Source organism: Scheffersomyces coipomensis (genome assembly GCF_036884675.1).
Source record: "Scheffersomyces coipomensis strain NRRL Y-17651 chromosome Unknown DFJ63scaffold_2, whole genome shotgun sequence".
NCBI classification, from domain to species: domain Eukaryota; kingdom Fungi; phylum Ascomycota; class Pichiomycetes; order Serinales; family Debaryomycetaceae; genus Scheffersomyces; species Scheffersomyces coipomensis.
Window position 1 is genome coordinate 22514 of NW_027042893.1, and position 23027 is coordinate 45540.

At 31.6% G+C, this 23027-nt stretch overlaps 12 protein-coding genes across 12 annotated transcripts; 6 read left to right on the forward strand and 6 right to left on the reverse strand. All coding sequences in view use genetic code 12, as the record gives it.

Annotated features, from left to right (window-relative positions):
* Nucleotides 1-760: 760 nt before the first annotated feature.
* Nucleotides 761-2260, forward strand: ZWF1 (glucose-6-phosphate dehydrogenase; the record flags this gene model as incomplete). The annotated part of the gene is made up of 1 exon (XM_064907383.1): nt 761-2260. One exon carries the CDS (start codon nt 761-763, stop codon nt 2258-2260), a length of 1500 nt encoding a protein of 499 aa, XP_064763194.1.
* Nucleotides 2261-3529: 1269 nt separating this feature from the next.
* Nucleotides 3530-7221, reverse strand: PFK26 (Pfk26p). Its single transcript, XM_064906799.1, has one exon. It carries the CDS (start codon nt 7008-7010, stop codon nt 3687-3689), a length of 3324 nt encoding a protein of 1107 aa, XP_064763195.1. The 5' UTR covers nt 7011-7221; the 3' UTR covers nt 3530-3686.
* A 2106-nt stretch (nt 7222-9327) lies between these two features.
* Nucleotides 9328-12585, forward strand: DFJ63DRAFT_284434 (uncharacterized protein; the record flags this gene model as incomplete). The annotated part of the gene is made up of 1 exon (XM_064904801.1): nt 9328-12585. The coding sequence occupies one exon, from the start codon at nt 9328-9330 to the stop codon at nt 12583-12585; it is 3258 nt and encodes a 1085-aa protein (XP_064763196.1).
* A 108-nt stretch (nt 12586-12693) lies between these two features.
* Nucleotides 12694-13124, reverse strand: DFJ63DRAFT_317259 (uncharacterized protein). Its single transcript, XM_064906800.1, has one exon. The coding sequence runs from the start codon at nt 13111-13113 to the stop codon at nt 12748-12750; it is 366 nt and encodes a 121-aa protein (XP_064763197.1). The 5' UTR covers nt 13114-13124; the 3' UTR covers nt 12694-12747.
* Nucleotides 13125-13318: 194 nt separating this feature from the next.
* HPD1 (Hpd1p) lies at nt 13319-14398 on the reverse strand (the record flags this gene model as incomplete). The annotated part of the gene is made up of 1 exon (XM_064905715.1): nt 13319-14398. The coding sequence occupies one exon, from the start codon at nt 14396-14398 to the stop codon at nt 13319-13321; it is 1080 nt and encodes a 359-aa protein (XP_064763198.1).
* Nucleotides 14399-14698: 300 nt separating this feature from the next.
* Nucleotides 14699-15943, forward strand: DFJ63DRAFT_54443 (urea carboxylase-associated family protein). Its single transcript, XM_064908906.1, has one exon. The coding sequence runs from the start codon at nt 15000-15002 to the stop codon at nt 15906-15908; it is 909 nt and encodes a 302-aa protein (XP_064763199.1). The 5' UTR covers nt 14699-14999; the 3' UTR covers nt 15909-15943.
* Nucleotides 15944-15978: 35 nt separating this feature from the next.
* DFJ63DRAFT_333496 (putative lipoate--protein ligase) lies at nt 15979-17412 on the reverse strand (the record flags this gene model as incomplete). The annotated part of the gene is made up of 1 exon (XM_064907864.1): nt 15979-17412. One exon carries the CDS (start codon nt 17410-17412, stop codon nt 15979-15981), a length of 1434 nt encoding a protein of 477 aa, XP_064763200.1.
* A 135-nt stretch (nt 17413-17547) lies between these two features.
* On the forward strand, nt 17548-18444 carry POP4 (RNase P/RNase MRP complex subunit; the record flags this gene model as incomplete). Its single annotated transcript, XM_064907865.1, has 1 exon — nt 17548-18444. One exon carries the CDS (start codon nt 17548-17550, stop codon nt 18442-18444), a length of 897 nt encoding a protein of 298 aa, XP_064763201.1.
* A 38-nt stretch (nt 18445-18482) lies between these two features.
* On the reverse strand, nt 18483-19439 carry VPS51 (Vps51p; the record flags this gene model as incomplete). The annotated part of the gene is made up of 1 exon (XM_064905716.1): nt 18483-19439. One exon carries the CDS (start codon nt 19437-19439, stop codon nt 18483-18485), a length of 957 nt encoding a protein of 318 aa, XP_064763202.1.
* Nucleotides 19440-19588: 149 nt separating this feature from the next.
* Nucleotides 19589-20551, reverse strand: DFJ63DRAFT_285357 (DNA-directed RNA polymerase III subunit; the record flags this gene model as incomplete). The annotated part of the gene is made up of 1 exon (XM_064904891.1): nt 19589-20551. One exon carries the CDS (start codon nt 20549-20551, stop codon nt 19589-19591), a length of 963 nt encoding a protein of 320 aa, XP_064763203.1.
* Nucleotides 20552-20647: 96 nt separating this feature from the next.
* On the forward strand, nt 20648-21823 carry DFJ63DRAFT_54120 (uncharacterized protein). Its single transcript, XM_064908896.1, has one exon. The coding sequence runs from the start codon at nt 20774-20776 to the stop codon at nt 21698-21700; it is 927 nt and encodes a 308-aa protein (XP_064763204.1). The 5' UTR covers nt 20648-20773; the 3' UTR covers nt 21701-21823.
* A 126-nt stretch (nt 21824-21949) lies between these two features.
* Nucleotides 21950-22975, forward strand: ARG3 (ornithine carbamoyltransferase; the record flags this gene model as incomplete). The annotated part of the gene is made up of 1 exon (XM_064904877.1): nt 21950-22975. The coding sequence occupies one exon, from the start codon at nt 21950-21952 to the stop codon at nt 22973-22975; it is 1026 nt and encodes a 341-aa protein (XP_064763205.1).
* Nucleotides 22976-23027: the final 52 nt, after the last annotated feature.

Below are 23027 nucleotides of genomic sequence, written 5' to 3' on the forward strand. Positions count from 1 at the left end.
ATAATATACTGAATAAGTCGTTAGTAATATTTCATTTCATTCTTATTTTTAAAGTTTATAAGATTACTACTTGACCAATGGTGATAGTATGTAACTAATCACACCAATTCTTGCTCACTGAACTTGTCTAACCAATGGAATGGGAACTCATCTTCATCTTGTTTTAATTAATTAAATGTGAATTGACCTTCCCAGTCAACTTTTGTTTTTTTGTGTCTCCAGATTTTGCTCGTTCGGGCCTACTTATGATATGTTGGGGTGCGAGCGAGAAACAGTGGAACTCGTTGCCATCCACCATCATCAGCAATTCTCTCACACTCTCTCACTAAAATCAAAATATTCTGTACTCAGTTTTACCGTACTTTTTGTCTGGTAACTTATATATATTTTTCTCCCTAATCACAACTAATTCTCGCTAATTCTCAGTAATTGGTGACCAAAATTAATTATTAATCCGATAAAAACGACAAAAAAAATTTCTCCTTTTTAATTCTAAGCTCCCCCCTCCCCCCAAAATTTTCACATTTAAATAAATGTCAGTTTGCTACTTTTATAAATAATTTGTCATAATCAATTAATCCTTAATTTCTATTTCTTAATAGTTAACGTTGGATTTCTGTATTTGATTGTTTCATACCTTTAATTCTCATAGTCAATTGATATTTAATCATTTTAATCAATTAACTTAATCAATTGTTCCATCAGTTCAATTATCAAAATCAACCGTTCAACAAAAAATCTATCGAAGAACTCAACTACTATGTCATTCGATCCATTTGGAACTCACGCAACCATTGTTGTCTTTGGTGCTTCTGGTGATTTAGCCAAAAAGAAGACTTTCCCTGCCTTATTTGGTTTATTTAGAGAAGGTCAATTGCCTCCCACTGTTAAAATCATTGGTTATGCTAGATCTAAATTAGAAGAAGATGATTTTAAACAACGTATTTCTGCTAATTTTAAAAAGGGTACTCCCGAAAAAATCGCTGAATTCCTTAAATTAACAAGTTATATCAGTGGTCCTTATGATACTGATGAAGGATATTTAACATTAAATGAATCAATTGAATCTTATGAAGCATCTCATAAATTATCTACTCCAGAACGTTTGTTTTATCTTGCATTACCTCCTTCAGTTTTCACAGTTGTTGCATCTCAATTAAAAAAGAATGTTTATGCTGCTCATGGTAAAACTAGAATTATCGTTGAAAAACCTTTTGGTCATGATTTGCAATCTTCAAGAACTTTACAAAAAGATTTAGCTCCGTTATATACTGAAGATGAATTATATAGAATTGATCATTATCTTGGTAAAGAAATGGTTAAAAATTTATTGGTTTTAAGATTTGGTAATGAATTCTTTAGTGGAACTTGGAATAGTAAACATATTAAATCCATTCAAATTTCATTCAAAGAAGCCTTTGGTACTGAAGGTAGAGGTGGATATTTTGATTCCATTGGTATAGTTAGAGATGTGATGCAAAATCATTTATTACAAGTTTTAACTCTTTTAACTATGGAAAGACCAGTTTCATTTGATCCAGAAGCTGTTCGTGATGAAAAAGTTAAAGTTTTAAAAGCTTTTGAAGCTTTAGATCCAAAAGATATTTTATTAGGTCAATATACTAAATCTGAAGATGGTTCTAAACCAGGTTATTTAGATGATGATACTGTTAAACCAGATTCAAAATGTGTTACATATGCTGCTATAGGTATAAACATTAGAAATGAAAGATGGGATGGTGTTCCTATTGTTATGAGAGCTGGTAAAGCTTTAGATGAATCTAAAGTTGAAATTAGAATACAATTTAAACCAGTTGCTAAAGGTATATTTAAAGAAATTCAAAGAAATGATTTGGTTATAAGAGTTCAACCAAATGAAGCTATATATCTTAAAATAAACTCTAAAATCCCAGGTATTTCTACTGAAACTTCATTAACTGATTTAGATTTAACTTATGCTTCAAGATATTCTAAAGATTTCTGGATTCCAGAAGCTTATGAAGCATTGATTAGAGATTGTTACTTGGGTAATCATTCTAATTTCGTTAGAGATGATGAATTGGATGTCTCATGGAAATTATTCACTCCATTATTAGAATATATCGAATCAAAAGAAGGTCCAGTTCCAGAATTATATCCTTATGGTTCTAAAGGTCCACAAGCATTAAGAAAATTCTTAAATGATCATGATTATATCTTTTCCGATGAAGGCACTTATCAATGGCCATTAACTACTCCAAATGTTAAGGGAAAAATCTAAGGTAAATTTTTTAATATAATAATAAGTTAGTTATAAAAAGAACACAATAATTTTCGATTCCATATTTTTAATTTTTGTAACAATAAGTTTTTCTTTTCAGTTTTCTTAATATTTTTCATTTTTCATTTTGGTAGTTTTCCCGTTATTTTTGCAGTGTTAGTTTTTTTAGTAGAAAATGATGATAGTAAATAGACATCCTTTGGTATTACAGATCTTTTAATAAAAGTAAAATGATATCATTCGTATATTAATCTATATAATTTGTAGAAGTAAACATAAGATACGATTCTTTAAGGAGATTTTTCAATGAAGATTCTTTAAAATCTTTCAAAAATCAACTTCAGACTTGACAGCAAATCAAATCCTGTTTAACATTTATCATATGGTATTTTCGTATTCAATATTCAATTCAAATTGATCTCTTTAAAATCAGACATCCATGGAAGGTCAAATTGCGGTCACCGACATACGGTAAGATGGGTTCTAGTTGTATGCTACCGAGGAAACTGCGAATGTTTATGGTACTTTTCATCACTTTAAAAAGGCAATATTGAATTATAATTGATATTGAAAATACCGACAAATGATTATTGAAGAATTGATTGATAAGTTGAATAGTTGATACACTTCATAGAAAGACTGAAGAATCTAATTGAAAATTCTCAACAAAAAATCATCATCATCAAACATCATAATCAAATAACAACAAGATACAACTCTTTTAATTTGAAATCAGAAATGCAAAATACTGGCAAGTATAAGTCAAACACCCAACTCGGTCTCAGATGCAAATCCGAATCCTGCAAACGTTTATATAATTTTAAAGTGCTGACGGTTTTCAACCCTGTCGTCATAGTCGTATCAGACTGGGAAAGAAGAGACTTAGTTTCATCATCTTTCAAAAAAGTTAAGTTGTTGTCACTGTTGATTTATGAGTCGATGTTATATTCTGGAAAACCCCTTTTGATTAGGGAGAAGAGGAGAAGGAGAGATTTTAGTTAGACTAATGAACTTACCATTCACTAGCACCACCAATATATCTCTCAACTACTCTTACTCCACCAACCATTTGATGATTCTGTTAATGAATAAGAAGAAGAACAGTAAAAGAAATAGTAAAAGAAGAAGATGAAATAAAATTTATATGAAGAATTTTTTTCCATCCTCTTCTTTAACACTCAGTTTTTTTTTCAAAGCTGAGAAGAGAAAGTTACCCGCCCAAAGATTTTACTAAGGTATATTACAATAGTGCTACAATAAAGTTACACAATTCAATAACCTTACCACATTATATATTATTTTAAATAAATATTCTCTATGGCTAACATATAAAAGAAGATATAATTAAATAAATAAGTAGGTTTCTAAAAAAAAGGGTTGATTATTCATTATGCTATGTCATTAATTTTTCTAATTTTATTTTATTTTATTTCGTATGTGATGATGATTTTGATGATGGTGGGTTTATACTTAAATTCCTGATGTCTTGCATATTCTTAGATCTAGCTTGATCTTCTTCATCATGATTTCCAAAACTTAAACTTCTTCTCACACTGAATGAACTATCATTATCAACTGATGCTGGATTAGGATTGTTCTTTCTACCTTGGATTTGCTTTTGAGCTCCTGAAGTAGATTGTCGAGTACTTTGTTTACGACGATGACTATTATCAGTATATTGATGATAACCTGCAGCACTTGCACCGCTACTTCCACTAATACTCGACCCTTCTCCACTACGGCTATTAGGAGGTGCTGTAGGAACCACACTATATTTCCTTTCTTTGAATAATACCCCTACTTCTTGAACATTCTTTTGATGATCAGGTTGACTTAACACAAACCAATCCAAATGCTCATCGTAATTATACATTCTATAATCAGTACCATAAGGATGAGATTCTAAACAATAAAGGGTATGTAATGGAACATCCAATTCTCCAATATTTGATTTATCCAAATTTAAAAAGTAGGCCAATAAGATTCTTAAAACCACTCTATGAGATATAATTAATAAATGATCAGTGGTTCTTTCAATTTCACTTATTAATGGTCTTAATCTTGTTAAAACGTCTAAATAAGATTCACCACCTACACCTGGATATCTATAAGTTAGTTTATTTCTTAATCTTGCATCAAACTCTTTTGGATATTTAGATTGAATTTGGTCATAAGTCATACCTTCGAATTTACCACCTCCTAATTCATTAAGCATTCTCATTGATTTAATGGAGAATAAGTGTTCATCGAAATATTGACCTGTTTCAATGGCACGAGTTAACATTGATGTCCAAACACAGAAGTTTGGTTCGGTTGGAATGTCATCCAAACTTGATAAATCATCATCTTCATTAAACAATTCCTTATTATACTTCAATTCCAATCTACTACTGAATCTTTCCAATTGTTGTTTTCTAAATTCTTGACGTTGGAATTCCATGAATCTAGCCAAAGTCTTGGAGAACTTATCACCACGTTTGGTTAAAGCAGAATCACCTCCAATTCTACCAGTTAAATTATCTTTACTCTCACCATGTCTAGTAATCCAAATTTGTCTTTCACAAAGGTTGAAATTCAATAAGAAGTAAATGGTTTGAGAAGCTAAGAATCCTTGAATATTATAACTGACCACTTTCTTACCTACATCAATCATCTTAACATATTGGAAACCTTCTAACTTCTCTTCACTTTCATCAATCGTTTCATAAGCTTTTTCATAATTTTGTAAACGACCAATAAAATCATTTAATGCAACTTTTGGATCCATATCTTTATAATCAGGTCCGGATAATTTTAATCGAATATTATTTTGTAATAACATTGGATCATTACAAATACTTTCTAAGAATAATACTTTTAATTCTCCATTACTAACTTGATTAATTCTTTTTAAAACTTTTAATCTTCTTTGTTTGGTTGAATTGGTAGCGTCAAAAATCCCAACTGAACCAGGACCATTAATAATATATTCTAATAATTGATCTAAAGTATCCATAGCCCATTTTTCACGTAAAGTAGTTGATGATTTATTTTCTGGATTAAAGAAATCAGCATTATGTTCTTGAGGTTCTTCATTGTTATCAGTTGATCCAGCCGGATGTTCAGGTTCATTATTCGGAGTATGAGTATCCGGTAATGGTTTCTTTTCAGGACCTGAATTATTCTTATCTCTTCTTCTGGTATTACCAACATTAAATACTCGACAATCATGTTGTAACCAATTAAGATAACGAGTTAATTTATTGGTAATATAACTCTTACCTCTAGCGGGCAAACCCACCATGACAATAACTAATTTTGAACCAATATCAACTTTAGCAATTTTCCCATCGGGAGAAGTTTTGGATGAAGTTTGACCTGGAATATTTAAAGTATATGTTTTTCTAGCTGATGGTGGAGGTTTAGTTAATAATAAATTTTTTAATTTTTCAATGGATGGAGTCTTTTCAAATTGTTCTTGTAAATTAGTTGGTAAATCTTGTAATAAAAGAGCTTTTACAGCTGCATTCATGGTTAATTTTTGATCGGGTGATTTAGTTACATTAATAGTGGTTGAAGGTCTAACTGGTGGAGTCATGATTAATTGAGGAGTGGTTGAAGTCATTGGACTTATAGAACTTGCTTTATTATTGGTTGAATTAGATTTGAAGAATGTTGGAGCTTGTAATGGTTCCTCTTTATCAGTATCATCTTGACCCTTTTCCTTATCTTGTTCACCTTCAACTAAATCAGTTAAATTCAAATGAGATATATTTTTAGTTTTCTTTAAAGTGATAGAATCTGATTGTTCAATATTAGTTGATTTAGGATGTTCTTCTGATTTTTGAATTTTTTGTTTTCCATCATTATCATGACAATCATCATCTTCATCATCTGCTTCTTCTTCATCACTGGTTTGTTCACGAGTTATAGGAGAAGCTAGGCTAGAGACAATTGGAGTATCTGTTAATGGACGTTTATTAAATTCAGGTAAATTTGATTGACTTGAAGAATTTGAAGAATCAAGAATGGTTGAATCAAGTGATTTTGTCAAGGTTAACTTTTCACCTAAATAATGTGGATTACTATTTAATAAAGTAACAAAATTATTAAGATTTGTTATATTTGAATTATTAGTATTTGATATGACTTTCTTAAGAGAATTTTTCTTTTTAAGAGTACTTGGATTATTAAACCCACTATTTGAAGTGGTTGGAGTTAATAAAGCTGAACCACATGGTGACATAGTTTGAGGTGAAGGAGTCACTGAAGTAGTGAATTTTGCGGAATGAGATTGAAAATTTAAGGAATGATTTGGATTATGATGATGAGTATTAACTGATTTATGATAATTTGGAGTAGTTAAATGCGGTACTATGGTTGTATTCAATTCGTCGTCATCTAATTCATCATCGTCATCATGGTCACCTTGAAGATGTAGATACTCATCATCACTTGAATTTGCTGACGAAGCTTGGGAAGAACTGGTTGATGATAGTACTTGATGAGATCCCGTTACTTGATCATTACCATCTTGTAGATTTGAAAAGGATACCCTTTTGCCTTGATTTCTTGAATGTTGTAAGACACCATTTGATATGGAATTAGATCTACGTAAAGCAGTCAATGGATTTATCTTTGGTTTTCTGGATGATTTCTGATTAGATTTGGCTTCATTGTTAATGGATGAATTTACATTTACATTTGCATTTGCATTAGCGTTTGGATCATTGGAACCATTAGATGATATATCAGATTGATTTGATGACATGAATGAATGTATGTATGTAGTTATGATATTAATTCACGACTGATACGATCAGTTATGAGCAAATTGATATGAACTAATAGATAATGAAGATATGATGATGATAAAGGTGAATCGTGTTGTCAAAACAGTAGATGATTTTTTTAAGGGTTAAAAGTTAAATTAATTAATTGTCCTGCTTACAAGAAAAAAAAAAAAAATTAAAAAAAAGAAATTGATGACTGCATATAACTCACTTATAATGATACGATATGACCACCTTAAGTATATAATGGTAACAGGAATAATGATATATTCTTTTGATTATGATTATAACATTATGTTTATCAGAGTTATAACTGGATAATTACTTGTATATTTATATTTATAAGTATGATGACACGAATTCTTCTTATAAACAATAGAAGGATTGTGGTTAAGATTTGTGTGATTTACAGAAATTATTCTCGGAGTTCAAATAAAGCAATATACAGTACGTACAACTACTAACCATAGAGTAGTAATGATCAAAGTGGAGGTTAACGGATTAAAGTAATATATCGGTAGTTGTATATTATTAAACACAATAACATTGATGATGATTTTGAATTTGTTGGAGGGGTAAAAGTAATAGTTTTGAGTACATAAATTACAGTTGGTCACAATATGATCTCATTAGCGCATAGTCTCAAATAAAGTTAAGCCAAAGTCGGGACGAGACCGTATTCTGTTATACCGCCAAACTCAACCCAAGTAAAAGTGAATTAAGATATATTACCGAAATTATTCTATAACTATGAATTATAAGAGATATAATCATATATCATTGTTAGAATATAATATCCCGGGTATTTGATGAAATTGATAATAAAAAAATGATTATAGGTTAAAATCATTCACGTGATTGAAATTTTAGAGGAAGAGAGGAGAGAGAGAGATCCTTCACTAATCAATCTCTCTAACAGTTACTATTTTAGTAACGCGGATAAACTTTTATAGTGGAAGGCTGATCAACTTAGGGGTATCTATACAGATAGATAATAGTGACATGACTTAATAACAATCACTCATATCTAAAACATCATCTTGAACAGTGTCATACTGCATGTAAGCCAAGCTTATCTCGTTAAGTGTCACTTGCATAGTAATAATAGTTTAACAGTAATTGATTTTCCTTCTCTTCCTTCCCTTAACAATTGATTCGTTTCGTTTGCTTTGCCCCAGAGATAAAAAAGAAATTTTAAAAGCAAGGAAAAAAACACCGCACGCACGCACAGCAAAACAAAAGCTCTTTTTTTTTTTTTACTGAAGAAAGATACCGAAAAGCCCTCACTCACTCATTGTTTACTGTAAATAGCCTTTTTCCCTATTCCATTACTCCCTACCATGACAGTTATGATACACCACAACTTCGATATAGACGGCTCGTAATTGACCATAACGGGGTTAATTAGGTAAGGACTTTGAATACCCAGAAATTTATTCAAAAATCTAATCTAATTTATTTAGATCATCAAATAAGCTATTCATCATCATTCTTACATATGATTATATTTCTTGTTTATCAATGTTCTCTGTGCCTCTTCCTCCTCTTACTTTACTGACTGTCTCACTAAAATGAAGTCATTCCCCATTGTTGTAATCTAACTTATCAGCTAACTAAAATAGAAAAAACCTCACTAAAAAAAAAAGAATTATTATTTTTCCGTACATAGTATTCTGTGTGTCTAATTTTATATGTGTCTATTCTGTGTCTAGTCTAACTCTTGTCACTGTGTCTGTGTGTCAATCTGTACAGTAACTATGTAAGTATATCGTCGTCTGTATCTTATGAAGTAGCTTTAGCTTCTCTCATTTAATTTTTTGGACATTTTAGCTTTGCGGCCATTTCATTTATCACTTTCCCTTCCGTAGAAATTTTTTTAACCTTTTTGATTTTAAATTATTTTTTTTTCATATTAAATGTGTTGATCTGTGTCTGTCTCCTAATTTTTTTTATATAAGTCAGTTTCAATCATTTATCTTTTTCAAATCAATTCATCCTTTCAATCAATCAATCTATCCTATCTATATAGTAATAGATAATTATACATACCATCCAATACACGACAGCACAAGACAGGACAAGCATACCCCCACCCCATTCTTCTCCTTATCACTTATCTATCCCACATCGCATCTCATTACTCATTTGTATCCTTTATCCACAGTAATCATATTTATGTATCCTATTTTACACCTAAATCTATTATCTTCCATTTAAAAGTAATTGCATTCCCTTTTAATCAATCCTTCAATCAATCAATCAGTTTATATTTCAATCCATATAAATTCCTTCACAATGCAGGTTCCGAATTCCCCTATATTCCCGCCTCAACAATTAACCCTTTCCCCTAACAACATTCATGCTTTATCATCAATCGAACCTCAAGATCATATAATATCAACTTATATCCCTCAACTACCCGACAAACCATTGGCTCTGACTGCTGGTATACTGGTTTATATAATCCCTGCTGAAAAGAATCTTTACGTTCAAGGTTTTCAAGCTCAAGAATATTCTGAAAGACCTCCAACTCTTTTAAGAGGTTGTTTATATCTTCGGGTATCAAAACCTTCTAAAATAAAATCAATCACTTTAACCTTCAAGGGAAGTCAAAGAACTGAATGGCCGGAAGGTATTCCACCTAAAAAGAATCAATTTTCAGAAACTACTGATATCATTAATCATACTTGGCCATTTTTACAACCAGGTTCAAATTTACCAAATAATGGTGCTGATGTTTATCGTGAATTACCCAACTCAGTTTCAAATGAACATGATGTATCTCATTTAAGTCTTGGTGAAACTCGTTCAAGAGGTGCTTCACCTCTTCCTCCAAATTCTGGAAATGAATTATTCCCTACTATTACCAATGCATCAATTACAACTAATAACAACAACAATAATAATGGTAATTTCTTAACTCGAAGTTTATCACCAGCAACAAATTTCATGAGAAGAGCTACTTCTCCATCAGTTTCATCTATGGATGGTCCTCCTGATCTTACGGCCGTATTATCTCCTTCAACTACAAATACAAATTCAAATTCAAATGTCATTGATGAATCTAGACCAACTCATTTCCAACCCGGGGATTATATTTATAATTTCGAACATCCTTTACAACCTTCCATTCCAGAATCATGTAATGTGACATTTGGTTCGGTCAGTTATAGTTTAGAAACATCAGTCATAAGGCCTGGTACTTTCAAATCAAATTTAATTGCAAGAATTCCAATTGAAATCATTAGAACTCCAGCTGAACAAAATTTAGAAGAAAATGAATCCATCGTTATAACAAGAGATTGGGAGGATCAATTAAAATATGATATCGTTGTTGGTTCAAAGTCAATTGTTTTGGATTCTTATTTACCATTAGCATTTCGTTTCGTACCCTTATTTGGTAAAGTTTCCCTTCATAGAATAAGAGTTTATTTAACTGAAAATTTGGAATATTTCTGTCGTAATAAAAAAGTTCATCGTTTAGAACCTTCAAGAAAGTTTTTATTATTGGAACATAAAGCAGAAAAGGGGAAATCATTATTAACTGATGTAACAAGTGAAGGTCACGAAGGTAATGATGAAGAATTCGTTGATTTATTACCTAAAGAATTAGAATTTCAAGTTTATGTTCCAAAAGTTTTAAATGGTAAGACCAATCATGAAATTCATCCCGATACATCTTATGATAATATTCAATCTCATCATTGGATTAAAATTTGTTTAAGAATATCAAGATTAGATCCAGAAAATCCAGAAAAGAGAAAACATTATGAAATTTCAATTGATTCTCCTTTACATGTTTTATCACCATTAGCAGCTCATGGAAATACATTATTACCAGCGTATGATGATTTTATTTCAAGAAATGATGATAATACAATTAATTATGAAATCAGTCCTCCAAATTCACCAGGTGTAATCCCAATTGACAATACTACTCATCACCATACCAATCAAAGTTTCTTAGCAGTGTATACTCCTACAAATGCAGGTTCTTCATTAGATGAGGTTATGCAAAGACGTCCAAGATCAGCCCTGGCTTCACCATTACCATTCCATAGATTAAACAGTCGTGCCTTTAATGAAGTTCCAGTGGATAATGATGCTGACATGCATTTAGAAGCTAATCTTTATAAACCTGAAGAATTTAATCCATTATTATCCCCTCAAGCATTTCCTCATCCTGGAACTTTCACATCTCCGCTTAACTCTCCAGTTCAAAGACCAATTCATCTTATTAGAAGACCATCTATCAATCCACCAGCTTTCGATGCAGAAACTTCTCCACCTCCAGTTAATGATATAGTTGCTCCACCTCCAGCTTATGAAGAAGAAGATCCGGCCATGTCATTATCTCCTTTAAGAATCGACGAGGCTCCTTCACCAAGCAGAAGTAACAGTGATGAACATACTACTACTACCAAATCTACCAACAACTTCAATAACAATATATATTCAACTTCAGAAACTCCCGTTAAAGCCTTATTACAGCAACAATTGAGAAACAGCAGACCTTCTTTGGATAGTGGTCATTCATCTAGTAAATCTAACGTTAGTAAAAAGTCACTTGATTCAAGTACCAGTTTAAATTCATCAAATTCAGCTAATAATCATACTACTACTACCAATAATAATAATAATAATATGGTTCCAAGTGGTTCCAACTTACTTACCATACCTGCTGATGATGAACAAGATATCACTGATTATCCAAGTTCTCCAATCCTACCGCCTAGGACTTTAAGTCCTAGGCGTGTGTTCGAAAATGATCAAACTAACGACGAAGAAGATGAACAAGGCGATAGTTTTGCACCAAATTCAGGATCTGGTTTTCAAACGTCATCATCTCGTCGAACATCAGTGTCATCATACACATCAACTGGGACAGATATCCAACCTGTTGAGCAAACGATTCCGTTATTGAGTTTATCAAATGCCTCAATTGCTACCAACTTGGCTCATTCTGATAATTACTATCAACCACAACATGCACAGGCTAGGAATGCATCATTATCATCATTGTTGAATGAGGGAGTGTACTTTAGAAGAGGTAGTCAAGTCACCGGTTTAAATTCCACTAAAATTAATGAATTTATTGAGGGTGGAGATTTGGGTGATGATATGTTCAAAATTAATGGAAATTTATCACATTTAAGAAATCCACGAATTAAGAAACATTATCAAGAAGGTGAACATATTTCATCATTTGTACCTCATGAAGAAGAATCAAGTCAACATAATGCTCATGGCGAAGAAGAGGTTGAAGATCAAGAGAATGCTGAAGATGAAACTATTAAAGAAGAAGAGTCTGATTCAACTGATGCCAATAGCAATGATTCCGATACTACAAGTTCAAACAAAGTAAGACAAAAGAGCTTTGGTGTAATACAAACACCCACCAGTACCAGTCAAACCAGTGAAGAAGTGGAATCTTTAGAACAAGAATTTATTCATTCACATGGTCTTCAGCATGATGGTAATAAACCTACTACCAATACTGATGTCAATACAAATGGTATACCGGGATTTAATTTCAGTTACGTTATAGAGTGATTATTTTATTACAACAATGATTTATATGGTTTACATTGGGTTATTTAATTTCTATTATTATTTAATATGTACTAATTACGGATATACAATACAGATCAGAATTCAAACTGTAATTTAGAGAGATTGTAGAAGTTTCTAAGTGTGATATAACTAATCGGTGATCTAATACGATTGGCAGTTAAACAGCAAAAAATGAGCATCATTGAGGTAATCGAAAGTATACACATCATCATCCTCATCATACGAATGTAGAGAATTTATATATTGAATGTTGCCCCTAGTACCGACAATTGCAGTAAGATTCAAATAGCTAATACATTCTGTAACTATGGAGTCTAAGTCAGCATCAAAGTCACGAATTTCTCTAGGTTCAACTGTTACTGGACGTTGATCATTAAAATATACGTTATAATCACTTAGACTATCATCTAAACAGGCAGATATCTCTTCATAACCTTCACCCATAGCAAATGCCACAGTTAAGAATGTGTAAAATACGATCAAGTACTTGAATAAAGCAAACTTCATTTCGGTTTAAGTATGGTTATTGTTTATTTCAAGGAGTTTTCCTAAAATAATTTGATTCAATCTTCAACTACCATTTGTATTATGTTTTTTATGCTAACATATTATATTACTTACATTTTTGTGGTAAAAAAATAAGAAGGCAACTATAAAATTATAATAGACATAAAAATATATATTTTTTTGCATCCAAAAGTTGTTTAGAAGATTACTTTTGTCTTACTTCGACGATATTACCTTCTTTGTCTTTTTCTAATTCACCTAACCATTCAAATAAAACAGCCAAATCTCTATTAGCCAAATCATCTCTTTCACAAGCTTTATCATACCAATGTTTACTAACTTCACCTAAATATAAGAATCTATCAGCATATTCAGCACAAGCAGTTGCTAACACTAAATCTTTTCTAGTTAATTTAGTAACAAAGCCACCTTCATATCCAACTTCAGATGGAATATTATTTTCTGGATAAACTCCTGGGATTGGACAATTATCAACTGCAGCCCAACATTTACCAGTTGAAACCGAAACTAATTTAGCATAATCTTTTAAATTCAATCCAAATGATTTAGCTAATTGGAAGGAATCAGCTACTGCTAAATTAGTTACTGCTAATAAGTAATTATTAGATAATTTTGCGGCTAAACCTGTACCATGTTTTGAACCACAAGGGAAGATATTAGCCCCCATTTTATTAATTAATTCAGTTAATTTTGGATCAATTGATTCTTTGGTTGGTCTTGAAAGCATAAATGATAAAGTTGCCTTTCTTGCACCTGCCACACCCCCCGATACAGGAGCATCAATGAAATCAAAATTTGGAATTTCCTTTTTAACAAATTCATGAACTTCACTTGAAGTTGGAATATCAATAGTGGATGAATCAATAAAAGTGGTAATGGTGGATGATTTATCTTTACCTGTTGCTTGATATTGTTGAACCAATTCTTCAACAATGGCTTTAACATGTTTACCTTCTGGAACCATAGTTATAATGAAATCCAATGGTTCATGTACATCAGTTACAAAGCTTGAAATAGTAGGTAATGAATGTAATTGAGTTGAATTAGCGGGGTTTATGGAAGTAACATTTTCAATGAATGCTTTTGAACTTGATGGTAAAGTATCATTAACATATAAAGTATCTTGTGGGGTTAATTTATTATAGATATGTCTAGCCATATGTTGACCCATTTGACCTAACCCAATAAAACCATAATTGACTTGTTTAATTTGAGTAGTAGAGAATTGACGATGAAAGACTCGAGATGCAGCAACTTTATACATATTGATGATAATGATATTCCTTGTGAATAGATAAATATAAATTTGAGAAAAAGAACGGGGAAATAATTTAAAGAGAAATTTAAACTCTATTTATAATTAGAATGAATTTACTGACAGTATATATATATTTAGCATAGTAAAATGATAATGAAAAATATCACAGTGTAAAAAAGGTTGACAATGGTAAATCCGGTTACCGCTTACAGTCGTCACTTTCCATTTTAAGGTTAACATGATCTATAAATTGCGAGGATGTTGTTAGTTCCATGGATGGATGGTTCCAATTTCCATTTTAGAATTTGGCATTAAATGGGGGAGAGGAAATCAAAATCATAAAAATAAAATTACCCCAGAATCAAAATCAAGACATTATTTCCATGGCTATTTGAGATACCCCTCCTCCGCACCAATTACCCTTTTAAGAATGTCTCGTCCTTTTGAAAAATATCAAATGTCGTCAGTGGAGGAGGGTCTTTTACGACATCTCGGTATTATACAATCATTTTACCGCTAAAGGGAAATTGTTGCCAATTATATAAATAGTGAAAAGTTTCATCAATTGATGGTATAATTCATTGTTTAAAGTAATAACTACATTAATATGACTGGAACTACCATAGATGATGCTGCTTCATCATCTCAAACTCCTATAAAAACAACTTATAATCTTAATAAGCCAAGAGCTGCTTATTATCCTCATCCTGGATCAAAGATTTATGCCAATAAATCATTATATTCAAAACTAGCCGCATCCCCAAAAACATTAATTGAATCTCATTTATGTCAACCTCGTTCTGGAATTGCTGTTAAAATACCGGCAAAATCAATCTTCCGTTTAACTACTCCTCAAGGTCCTCAAGTTTGTGATTTAAACATTTGGAATCTTCATAATCCAAGAGAAAGATTTTGGGCTGCAAGAACAAGACAATTACATTCTGCTCATGTTTCTACTTTTGATAGATTATGGTCAAATTTACCTTATTTAAGACCTTTAGTCACCATCACAGCCGATACTTTACTGGCAAGACATGATGAATGGGGTGGAAGAGTTCATGATACTTTGGGTACAAGATGTGATCCTTATGTTGATAAATTAATTAGTGGAGAAGATAATGATTTACATTGTCATTCAAACTTAACAAGAGCGGTTTTACCTTATGGTTTAACTGAATTTGATGTTCATGATGTTTTGAATGTATTTCAAGTAACTGGTTTAAATGAATATGATCAGTATTTTATGGAAGCATGTCCTGCTTCTAAAGATGATTATTTTGAATTATTTGCTGAACAAGATTTATTAGTTGCTATAAGTGCTTGTCCAGGAGGTGATTTATCTCAATGGGGTTGGGGTGAAGACAGTGATGATTTACAAGGTCTGAAAATGGTTGATTGTTGTAGACCATTAGGTATTGAAGTTTATAAATTAAATGATGAAGATGAAGTATTAAAGGATTGGATAGCTCCTGAAGTGGTCAATTATAGAGGTAACCATGGTTTAAAAGGTCCATAGATTATAGATAGTTTTAATACATACATTAGATTCATTATATATTTACAGGCTCTAATTTTTTTTTTTTGATCTATATTGTCCCATCGATACATTGACCAACCCAATCACTAATCATATCATTAGTGATGAATCCAGCCACATTACTTCCGGTATACTCTAAAGCGTTATCTTTAATATGTAATTCAAGGAATTCAAAACTTTCTTTGATCTTCTCAACCGATAATAATCTCATTTCAATATCAAAGAATGAAAGTTCATAATTTGTCAACGCACCATGCTTACCAACATGGAATCTAACTTTAAATCCAAATTTATTATTAATTATTTCATGACTGAACTTAGGAGTGGATCCAAATCTCCAACTCCATTGTTTCAACTCTTTAGCATCATCTAACACTGTCTGAGGAAGACTCATGTTATCATCTATGGTTATTATCTTAGCTGTCTTATTAACAGCATTGGCTTCAACAAAATCCTTTAATCCAAATAATTCATCTTGATCGTATTCATCTTTGGTTATTGGTTCATCTTCAGCCGGGATAGCATTGCCGAATTCATCTCTAAACCTATCAGCAACAGCATTGATGAACTGTTCCTCTGTAATTTCCAAATTTGTCACTTTAGATTTTACTGAATCAATAGAATTTGACGAATCAACTACTCCCAATTTGGTTTCATCTCTATGTAATAATTTTCCTAATACATCAAGTCTCAGGTTTAATAACATAGTACCATGATGATAAGATTTACCCTTTGATAACTTATATGCTGAACCACTGACCTTATAATTGATCCCATCGTCTTGTTTACTGGTGGTTATATCACCTCTTTCATTAACTTCTATAAAATATTTTGAATTAGGAATTGAATTAAGAGAATCTCTAACAAGATTCGCAAATGTAAACCTATCAAATTTCTCTTTGGTAGTCATGAATGAATAATTAACATTACCCAAATCATGAACTACAGTTCCACCTCCTGATCTTCTCCTCACTAATGGTATACTTAAAGAATTCAACACTGGTAAGTTGACTTCTTTCCATGGATTTTGATTCTTTCCTATAACCACACAGGGAGAATTTATATAAAACATTAATCTGTTATAGTTTGACGTTGTTATCTCGGGCTTTGGCATCTCGTTATAGATGAAATCTTCTATAGCTAGATTCAAATATGGATTGGTTAATTTGGAAACGAATACAACTGGTTCTTTCAATTTGGTAAATTCTTCCAAAGACAGGGTAATCTCTGGAGAAGACAGTTGATTCACAACATCTTTAGTATGATCTTCTCTTGTTTCTTGTAATAACTCTAACTTTTTGGCAATCATTGCTGGTGATTCTTCATAATGTTTAAAATCACCAAGATTTAAATCATCATCTTCCATTGAATTCAAATCATCTTGAAATGGAACCTGGACATTTCCAAATCTTCTTAAAGGCGTACATGATCGTACCAACTGCAACGGCGCTTGATACCTTATCCTCGATAGTATAGTTAACATATTATAACTTAGGAAATGTCATATAATAATAATATCTAATGGCTGAAAATCGTCAACTGAAAAATGTTGCGAAGACCTATAATTTTTTTAAACTAAACAATTGATGTTTTTCACTATTATTTAGAAACAAAGACAATGAACAGAACTAATGCCTTGGAGAGGCATCTACTAACTAGATGTTACAACTCGGATAATCAGATTGAAGAACTTTTGAAAACCAGATACTCTTTAACTGGAGATCAAAAGCCAGTTATTCATTTTACTCAATATAAAGGTCAAGCAAAGACTAAGTCATTATTACATTCAGAACCAAATACTTCCACTGGCATAATAACAAGAGAAAGGAAGGTTAATACGAGAAAGGACTTACAAGTGTACATCAAACAAACCTTGGATAATCAAAAGAAAGTCATTAAAAAAATTCAAGCCCATAATCGAAAGAAAACTTCTGATTCAAACCCATTTCCATTATCAAAATTCATTAAATTATTCAGCATACCCCAATATGAAGAATTTATAGGATTAAATAACTTGTGGCAAAACTACATGCAAGATCTTTTATTCGTCAATAATAACAATAATGCAAATAATGATAAATCAAAACCTCTTCATATACCTAGTATGACTACATTATTACCAAAATTATCTACCGCTGATTATAATGGTTGTTTATTAACAGTTATACAATCTAAAAACTCCAATTTAGTAGGTTTAAGAGGTATAGTTGTATGGGATTCACAACATTCTTTTATTATATGTGTACCTAGTAAAGAAGATTCCAAGGAATGGAATGAGACCAAGGACGATTTTAGTCCATCAGAAATGTTAGGTGGGTTCAGAGCCGTTCCAAAACAAAAGAGTTTATTTGCATTTGATGTAATACTACCAAAACAAAGTACCAATAGCAATGATGACGAAGATGAGGAGGATGAATGTGTTGGATTTACTATGATAGGTAGTAGATTTGAGTTCAGAGCTGTTGATAGATCTGGTAAGAAATTCAAAAGTCATTCAGTTGATGGAATCTTGTAAATAGAGAGTAGTTAGTTAACGGTTTATGAAAAGTAATATTATTGAAATTTTTTCTTTAAGTCATTTAATTGTAAGATTAATAATTCATTCTTGGTGGATTTTAATTTGTCCAACATAGTATCTATAGATTTGACAAACTTTGATTTGTCTTCATCACTTAGTGATGATGTATCTGCATCCAATAAGAAATCTAACTCTTTAATAAGTTCATCTATCTTTATATCATCAGGCAAAGTCTTATTTCCATTACTATCTGGAATAACATTCATGCTAGCTGTAGAATCACTTTTCGATATGGTTGATTGTAGATTTTTTACCACGTCTTCAAATTCACCATCAAATACAACTGCATCATTCTTAAGAAAGTTTGAGAAATCTGAAAGAACAGAATCAAGATAATCTTCCCCGTTGATTGCTGCTTTGGAGTCATCTGCACCATTTTCCAGAAATATACCAAGACCATTCAACTCTTTTTCCTCCTTTAGTGGCATGGCATTCGATATATCACTTAAAGTTTGACTTAATTTAATCAATTCATAATAGTTATCATATATAATCGTTTTCTTTTCCAGGGCATGAGTATTTATCTTATTAGTAATCGAGTTTCTTAACTTTAAGATATCCTCTATATTACCTGTCTTGATAAAATTGGCCACATCTTCAGGGTTATTGAGATTTAATTTTGTGGAGTTGGCTCGAGTTCTGGTTTTTGGTAATATGTCACTTTTATCTCCATTCAGACGATCTTGGGTAGGAGAGAGTGTTTGTGTATCTGACTTAAGACTAGAATCTATAGAACCTGGATGATCTTCGTCATGAGATATATTATAAAACTCTTGTAAGGCTTTCCTTCTTGACAGTACTTTTCGAGAACCTATATTCGGAGTCAGTGGAGCTGAATTGTTTAATATGGGAGTTGAGGTTTGAGACGGCACTCTACTACCACCTTTCTGAGAGGATGGTACCTTATATGACAACACTGGAGTATCTGACATATTTGAACTTTGTCAATTGGATGTAACTCTATAATAACTGTTTAATCTACAATGGATTTTAAATTTATTGTTGTTTTTTGAGATCAGTAATTTTTCAAGCCCTCGCTAAAAAAATTAATATATATTATATTATACAAAACTACTTACAATTAAGTTTGAAACCAAGCATCTAAATATGTAGTATCTGCTTCTTCAACTTCTGGTAACACGGAGTAATGCTCAAAGATTGAAAATGACTTTGGCTTCAACACTTCTCTGAATTTTTCGTTTATAACATCTTTGTTGGCTTTATCTTCATATGGTCTACCAGATCCTGCTTCCAATACACTTTGCCAGGTAGCTTTATACGTATCTGTTGTATGGATGATCAACTCTAGTTTATCGTCGTACACAAGTACATCACATAATGATTTTATATCATTTATGACTAAATCAACATTTGTGATTTTATTAGATGTAATGAACTCCATGATAGTATCCAAATTAACAAATCCTGTATGATTTGAAGGGTATGAGGATTGAACTGGATTAGAATCTTCAGTAGTTTGAAATGCAGTAGGATAGGTTTTGGAAGCAGCAAATCTCCATATGACGGTTAATAAAGAATCAATAAATTCTGTATCCAATTCAGAATCAGTAAACCATGGACCACCAGTAAGTTCAATAGATGGTTGTAAGTTATATAACATATAAATCTTTCTTGTCGGATGTTTCACCGACTTTATAGATTTGATATACCTTTGATTTTCCAATGATTTCAAACATTTGACAACCACATGTTGATGTAAATTGGTTCTAGCTCTAATGGTTTTAGTCCAAATACCTTCTCTTCCTGAATCTTCAATGTAAGAATAAATCATAGCTTCATCATCGGTCATTTTGGTAATCTTATTAGCTTCCGCTACGGAAACTGCTTGGAATTTCAATTCATCACCTTGTTTCACTAACTTAACAAGCTTTCTATTAATTAATTCTTGGGCCAAATTCAATAATTCAACTGGTTTAGTTATTTGAAGTAGGTCTTGTAATTCTTGTTGATTGAATAAAGTTGAACTGGGAGACTCCAACATTTTCTCATGGAGCACATGAGCTCTCTCTGATACATCTGACATTGCTGGATGATGAATATGCTGATTATTATTAAAAAGAGTTAAAGCTGTTTTCCCAAGTATGAATCATTATAATTACTTCACTTCACTTCAAGATGATCTGAATTTTTTTTTTCGTTTGTGATACTTCATACTACGTTTTTTTTTGGTTGTTAATTTTGCCATACAATTTACTTAATAACAACAACAAACGATGATACATATATAACACATCTAATTAATACAATGACAGATAGGCTAAATATATTAGATGAGATAGATGAGCCGATCAATCAAATAACTCCAAAATTCAAAAGGAAATTGCCGAAAGTCAAAACTTCAACCTCGCAAAGAGCTAAATTTCTAATAGATGACCAAGATGAAGATGATGAACTACCGAAACCTGTGGGAGGCATAACAACTAAGCTGTCATCCATAAAAGTACGAAGGCCGTTTAAAAGCTTCCAGTCGTCAAGTGTACGGAATAAGATAACTTCATTCGATAAGATAGATGATAATGATGAACAGATAGATAATATGGAAGTAGAAAATTTCAATCTTGAATTAGATGACGATCCAGAAAATGATCCTGTCATTGAGAATATGTCGGAATTAGGAGATTTTAAACTTCGAGATAATGAAGAAGTAAAATCACCTCCACCACCGGTCGTAGCTAAGAAATATGTTCCCATTGAAACCAATAAATTCTCCATAAAGATACTGCAAAAGGATTTGAAGGATGAATATAAGGATGAGCTATCATTGGACTTTAATGAAGAAGAAGATGCACTCAAAGACGATTTTGAAGACAGTGATGTTGAAATGAAACAAGATCATTTCATCGATGATGCTCCACTAAAAATTACTAAAGCTGCTCAAGTATCTGAAAATTTTCAACAAATATCGGATAAATACGATATTGAAATAGGTTCTGGTCTGGAAAGTGAGGCAGAGGATTCAAATATAGATTTAAACAAAAAGAGTACTATTATCAAGGTGAAGGATACCTTAACTTTACAAGAGCAAGTTAGTTCAATTAAGGAATTAATAGAAAACTTAAAGCTTAAAAAGTCAGATTGTGAAGATAGACTATCAACTATAAACAAGGAGTTAGATGACGTTAATGAAGACAAAATCCAATTACAGGCAAAGTTAGATTCATTTGAATGGTAAATAAAATTAGTTTGTATAACTATATAATGTTAATGACATATTTTACGCGTATTAGTAGTAAATTGGAGACCCTGTTAGAAAACTAGATTCAGAACCGCGCTTAAGTCAAATTTTAATTACCCGATTCGTCATGAGTCATGAAATATAATTATTGAAAATTTTTTAAATATATAAACGTTTTCTTTCTCCTTTGCTGAATTTTATATAAATCGTTGATAAAATATACTCTCCAAAGCAAGATATATAATGATGACTGTTAAAACAATCACTTCTAAGAGATTACTTACTAGTACTGCTACTTTAAGAACCACCAATTCTCCAAGACATTTGATTAGTACTCTTCATTTATCTAATGAAGAATTCTCCTCTTTAGTGACTAAAGCAGGTAACTTGAAAAAAATAGTTAGATCAGGAGAAACTTCCCCCGTAAACCATCAAAAGTTATTAGGTAAATTAGTGGCTTTATTATTTTCCAAACGTTCAACTAGAACTAGAATTAGTACTGAAGGTGCGGCAGCCTTTTTCGGTGCTCAACCTATGTTTTTAGGTAAAGATGATATTCAATTAGGTGTAAATGAATCAATGTATGATACTACTAAGGTTATTAGTTCCATGACTTCATGTATATTTGCTCGAGTCAACAAACATCAAGAAATTTTAGATTTATGTCAACATTCATCAGTTCCAATTATAAATTCTTTATGTGATATGTATCATCCTTTACAAGCTATTGCTGATTTATTAACTATTAAAGAATCATTTGGAGGTAAAACTGAAGGATTGAAATTAACTTGGATTGGAGATTCCAATAATGTTATAAATGATTTAGCTATTGCTTCATTAAGATCAGGGATTAATGTATCTATTGCTATTCCAAAGGGTATTGAATTTGATCAAACTGTTACTGAAAAAGCTCAAGCTTTAGCTAAAGAAGGAAATTTGAAATTTGAAATTGTCAATGATCCAATACAAGCTTTAGCAGATGCTAATATAATTGTTACTGATACTTGGATTTCAATGGGACAAGAATCGGAAAAATTAGAAAAATTAAAACAATTTTCTGGATTCCAAATTACAAAAGAGATGCTTGAACAAGGTAAGGTTGCTTCTAATTGGAAGTTCATGCATTGTTTACCAAGACATTCAGAAGAAGTTAATGATGAGGTATTTTATGATGAAAACTCGGTTGTATTTGAAGAAGCAGAAAACAGATTATATGCCGCTATGGCAGTAATTGAAGCTTTTGTGATTAACAAAGGTGACTTATTAAAGTGAAATTTAATGGAAATGTAAATCATATGAAGTAGTTATTATAGTATATTACGAT